The 5,656-nt window shown below is 34.7% G+C and overlaps 2 protein-coding genes across 2 annotated transcripts; both read left to right on the top strand.

Annotated features, from left to right (window-relative positions):
• Nucleotides 1-3,882: 3,882 nt before the first annotated feature.
• LOC126898198 (zinc finger BED domain-containing protein 5-like) lies at nt 3,883-4,546 on the top strand. The gene is made up of 2 exons (XM_050672140.1): nt 3,883-4,458; nt 4,535-4,546. Exons 1-2 carry the CDS (start codon nt 3,883-3,885, stop codon nt 4,544-4,546), a joined length of 588 nt encoding a protein of 195 aa, XP_050528097.1.
• LOC126899831 (zinc finger BED domain-containing protein 5-like) lies at nt 4,541-5,185 on the top strand. The gene has a single exon (XM_050675061.1). It carries the CDS (start codon nt 4,645-4,647, stop codon nt 5,149-5,151), a length of 507 nt encoding a protein of 168 aa, XP_050531018.1. The 5' UTR covers nt 4,541-4,644; the 3' UTR covers nt 5,152-5,185.
• The last annotated feature ends 471 nt before the right edge of the window (nt 5,186-5,656 follow it).

Genomic DNA, 5,656 nt, shown 5'->3' on the forward strand with positions numbered 1-5,656 from the left:
GACTGCGCTGAGAGCGCAGTTCGCCCGGGATCCAGCCTCCTCGGACGAGGCGCCTTCCGCCACCACCAGCGTGTCGTCCGCGTAGCAGACGACGCGCACGCCCGGCGGTAGTGGAACGCGGAACACCGCGTCTTACGCGATGTTCCACGGCAGAGGCCCGAGAACCGACCCTTGCGGGACGCCTCCCATCACAGGTCTGGTTCTCGGGCCCGCGGCGCTTTCGTATGTGATGACCCGGTCGCCGAAGTACGACCAGATCATCCGCTCGAGGTACGGAGGCACCCGAAACGCGTCCAGCGCTCCGAGGATGTGTGACCATCGCACGGAGTTGAACGCGTTCCGGATGTCCAGGCTCACCGCCACCCCGAAGCCCGGTCCGTTTTCGGCCCTGAGGGCCAGGTCTCTAAAGAGGGAGGCCGCGTCGTCCGTCGACCTCCCCCTCCTGAAACCGAACTGGCCCTCGGCCAGCCCACTCGCCCACCGCGAGATGGCACGCGGGGCACGGCTCGAGGGGGACGGCCGCCATTGCCGCACTCGTACACGATGTACCGGTGGTCGCTGAGGTTTTCCCTGTACGGGAGAACCGACCAGCCGGTCAGCAATCGCTTATCCTGTAGGTAAGAAATCATCTTCAAAGGTCGACCATCAGCTACGATGATGCAGAAGGCAACAGGTAAACCACTGCATTAAAGATCTTTATGATATTCCTAACCAAGATATGCTGTTACTAAGTAATCAACGTCTTCAAAGGAAAAATAACTGTGAATAAACCAAGGGGACGCGGAAGAAAACAATATTTTGAACAATTCCTGGAACTCATGAACTGTGTTTTTTGTTCACTGAAGAATTTGGAGTAAAACAAAAAGGAGTGGCTTCAACAACAAGATAATGCCTTTTATAGATGATGATGATGATGTTTAATTGTGACGAAAGTGTATTTATCTTGTGCCCTGATAAACAAAGTTTTATTTATAAGAGATGAAATAAATATATATGAAATATATAACAATAACGTGAAAACATATAGTATAGTATAATACATTATAGTATTAGATACTAGTAAAATGGGTTCTCCCATCATTGTTTTTTCTGATAAACGACTGTCATGTAGTGTTAGACAGTTAGTAAGGACTGGGCCATAGCCAAATCGAACAATAGATTTCCATTCACGGCTACTTGTAAATAAAATACACTTCTTGTTGCATTATTTTTAGATGTCTCTTTATTTTAATTATCATATAAGTAATTTTTTTTTGGATCATCGTATTTTTATTCTCGTATTGTACACAAATGCAACCATTATTGTTCAATTATTGAAAAAGTAATTAGCCAAAGATATAAATCAGTGGAGAATGAATAATTTTGGTGCGTCTTTTGGAAAATAAGACTGTGATCCTATGCTAGAAGCAGTGATAAATTAACACAGCACAGTGGGGTGGCGGCACATTGGGGTCGTGGCATAGTTGGGTCCAGTATAGATGATATCTGACAGTGATTAAAATCACTATCATAAAAAACGCTTCGATGTAAATCTGTAGATAGTGTTTAATTTAAAAAAAATTTTTAAAATAGCATATTTTTGAATACGGTAGCCATTTGCGCATAGAAGATAGGACGTCGGGACAAATTTTTTTATTTTATTTTATAGTACATAAGAGAGCTTTAATTTGATATATGTTTAAAGGACGCAGTATTTCCGGAACATTTTCAAAAATTAAGTTGAAAAAGTTATTTTTTGTAAAAAAGTTACTATTTTAAATCCCCCCAATGAGCAGGTTAATTGATAGATTTTCAAAAAAAATTATATCAAATAAAAGGGAAATATCTAAGGTTTTAATACAAAAAAATATTATTTTTATTTGTTCATTTTTGAAAAAGTTATGGCAGTTTTAAGTACAAAAAACATCCCGATAAAATGTAATTTTTATCGCAAACATTACATTTTTTTTTAAATTTTCGACAGCCATTTGCACATAGAAGATAAGATGTCGGGACAAATTTTTTTTTTTCATTTGATAGTATATAACATAACCTTTGATTTGATATATGTTTAAAGGACGCAGTATTTCCGGAACATTTTCAAAAGTTCAGTTGAAAAAGATCTATGTTTTTTACAATATTTTAAGTTTTGAACGCCCCCTATATAAGGGGAAATTGTCCAATTTTAATAAAAAGTATGTCAAATGAAAGATGTACTTATAATGTATTTAGAAAAAAAAAATTTGTGCTGATATATACATTTTTCAAAAAGTTATAGCATTTTTAAGTTGAAAATTTAAAATCGAAAATCGAAAATTTTAACACAAAAATAGTGTTTTTTTAACTACGGCAGCCGTTTAAATGTAGAAAAAAAAGTGTCGGGACAAATTTTTTTTTTTCATTTTATAGTACATAAAATAAGCTTTAATTTGATATATGTTTAAAGGACGCAGTATTTCCGGAACATTTTCAAAAATTAAGTTGAAAAAGTTATTTTTTGTAAAAAAGTTACTATTTTAAATCCCCCCAGTGAGCAGAATAAGTGTTAGATTTTCAAAAAAAATTATATCAAATGAAAGGGAAATATCTAAGGTTTCAATACAAAAAAATATTATTTTTATTTGTTCATTTTTGAAAAAGTTATGGCAGTTTTAAGTACAAAAAACATCCCGATAAAAGGTAATTTTTATCGCAAACATTACATTTTTTTTTAATTTTCGACAGCCATTTGCACATAGAAGATAAGATGTCGGGACAAATTTTTTTTTTTTATTTGATAGTATATATTATATAAAGGACACCGCGGCTCGAGAGTGAAATAAAATATTTACAATTTATTGTAGTTAAAAAAAATTGTTTTACGTATGCAATTACTTAGTACACTCGATATATTTAATACAGTGTTTCTAATTGGTATCGATTAAAATAAATATCAGATAAATCACATAAAATTTATGTGATTTATGTCATAAATCAATCAAATAAATTCAGATAACATTATACAGTGTATAATGTTATCTGAATTCGCGTGTATAATATACACGCACGCGACTTCTTCGAATTTCCTATCATTAAATTTAATTGTATCACTCGTATATTTTCGGAATTATTATTATACCAAACCAGTTGAGCATTTACTTTCAGTTTGTGATCGACATTTTACGCGTTAACACGTATTGTCGTAAACTATTTTTTTCTGTACATACGTTTGTTTTTGTTTTAAACATGGAACGTTGGTTGAAAAGTGGGTCTATTAATAAGACGCCTGCTACGGAGTCATCTTGTTCTAATATAGAAGAAAGCATAACCAACGAAGACGGAGTTAATGATAATAGTCCTACTTCTCAAGGTATGAGTAGTACACTACCGCCAAATACTGGTGACTCTGTCCCAAGAACGTCCAAAAAACGTAAATACGATGAAAGTTATTTGGAGATGGGGTTCATAGAAATAAACGATGGCCAGCCACAGTGCGTAATTTGTTCAAAAGTTTTTCCTAACAGTTCTATGTATCCCGGAAAATTACGTCGTCATTATGAAAAGGTCCACACAGATCATAATGGGAAACCACTCGATTTTTTCAAACGAAAGCGCTCTGAACTATTGGCTGTTAAAAAAAAAATAAAAAAGCAAGTTCTAACCGATAATGAAAATGCATTGAAAGCTTCCTACATGGTGAGTTACCCTATAGCTCAAAAAGGCGAAGCTCATACCATTGCTGAGACCCTCATAAAACCATGTGTTATTGATATAGTAACTTGTATGCTTGATGACAAATCTGCCAAACATTTATCCATAATTCCTTTGTCAAATAATACTGTTGCACGGCGAATTGAAGATTTGGCTAGCAACGTAACAGAAACACTTGTCTCTCGTATTAAATACACATAATTCGCACTACAAATGGACGAATCAACCGATATTGCTGGTCTTGCTGTGCTATTGGTGTTCGTTCGTTACGTAAACATGAAATCTTTTGAGGAAGAACTTTTATTTTGTAAACCACTTTTACCTAATACGACAGGGGTTCAAATTTTCGGTTTATTGGATGATTTTTTAACAGAAAATCAGATTCCATGGACAAACTGTATCGATGTATGTACAGATGGTGCTAGGGCCATGACAGGTGCAACAGCTGGAGCAATAGCTAAAATAAAGGAGAAATCGAATGAAACTACTAGTAGTCATTGCATACTTCATAGACATGCTCTAGCAATGAAAAATATTCCTCTCTGTCTAAAAAACATATTGGATGAAGCCATAAAAATAGTCAACTTCATCAAGTCACGTCCTCTGAAATCTAGACTTTTTAAAATCTTGTGTGACGACTTGGGAAGTATTCATAATACGTTACTTTTCCATACAGAAATCCGGTGGTTATCTCGCGGTAAAGTATTAACACGGTTAATGGAATTAAGGGCTGAAGTTTCTTCATTTCTAATGGACCACAACGTTACATTAACTGAAACTATGAATGACGTGACTTGGCTTTGTCAGCTATCGTACTTGGCAGACATTTTTAACAAAATGAACGAATTAAGTCTTTCTTTACAAGGAAGAACTTTGACAATTTTTGATGCGAGCTCCAGAGTATGTGCATTGAAAAGAAAAATTGATTATTGGTCAGAGTGCATATTTAAAAGAGAGCTGGAGTGTTTTCCAATAATGCAGGCCTTTTTGGAAGAAAACGAATTGCAAACTCCCATTAGCATTATTAACGAGATTTCTGAACATCTCAAACAACTGAAAAATTCATTTAATAAATATTTTCCTACAGATCGAAAGGTGTTTTTAAAAGACCGTGAATGGGTAGTTAATCCATTTTCAGTCTGTGGAAAACCCTCAAGCTTGTCTTCAATCGAATATGAGAGTTTGATCGATATTACTTCAGATTCAACATTTCAATCCACCTTCAGTAGCAATTCTTATGTTGAATTTTGGCTAAATTTGAAAAATACAAGTTTTGATAATTTGAGTCAAAAAGCAATGACAATACTCCTACCTTTTGCTACCACATATTTATGTGAGACAGGATTTTCAGCCTATGCGGCTACTAAAACCAAATACCGGAACCGTCTTAATGTAGAACCTGACCTTCGTATCCAACTGTCAAAAATTGAACCAGATATTGCCAAACTTTCAAAAAATAAGCAGCCACAAAACTCTCATTAATTTTTAACTTTTAAAGCAGTATTTTTTTTCTTTATTTTCAACCATAATAAATAAAATTATTTAAATCGGTCAACAATGAAAACAAGTGTTCATTTTTATCATGTTTTTCATAATATTCACAGAGGGGCACCTAACTAAATTTGGAACAACAAAAGGGCACCGCCGACTAAAAAGGTTGGGAACCGCTGGTATATAACATAACCTTTGATTTGATATATGTTTAAAGGACGCAGTATTTCCGAAACATTTTCAAAAGTTCAGTTGCTAAAGTTCTATTTTTTATACAATGTTTCAAGTTTTGAACGACCCCTATATAAGGGGAAATTGTCTAATTTTAATAAAAAGTATGTCAAATGAAAGATGTACTTATAATGTATTCAAAAAAAAAAAATTGTGCTGATATATACATTTTTCAAAATGTTATAGCATTTTTAAGTTGAAAATTTAAAATCGAAAATTTTAACAAAAAATTGTGTTTTTTTAACTACGGCAGCAGTTTAAATGT

Source organism: Daktulosphaira vitifoliae, unplaced genomic scaffold (genome assembly GCF_025091365.1).
Source record: "Daktulosphaira vitifoliae isolate Bord-2020 unplaced genomic scaffold, ASM2509136v1 Scaffold_2, whole genome shotgun sequence".
Classification (NCBI taxonomy): domain Eukaryota; kingdom Metazoa; phylum Arthropoda; class Insecta; order Hemiptera; family Phylloxeridae; genus Daktulosphaira; species Daktulosphaira vitifoliae.

Excerpts from the sequence above, each read along its gene's own strand:
- LOC126898198 (XM_050672140.1), top strand. The coding sequence starts at position 3,883 with ATGGACGAATCAACCGATATTGCTGGTCTTGCTGTGCTATTGGTGTTC.
- LOC126899831 (XM_050675061.1), top strand. The coding sequence starts at position 4,645 with ATGCAGGCCTTTTTGGAAGAAAACGAATTGCAAACTCCCATTAGCATT.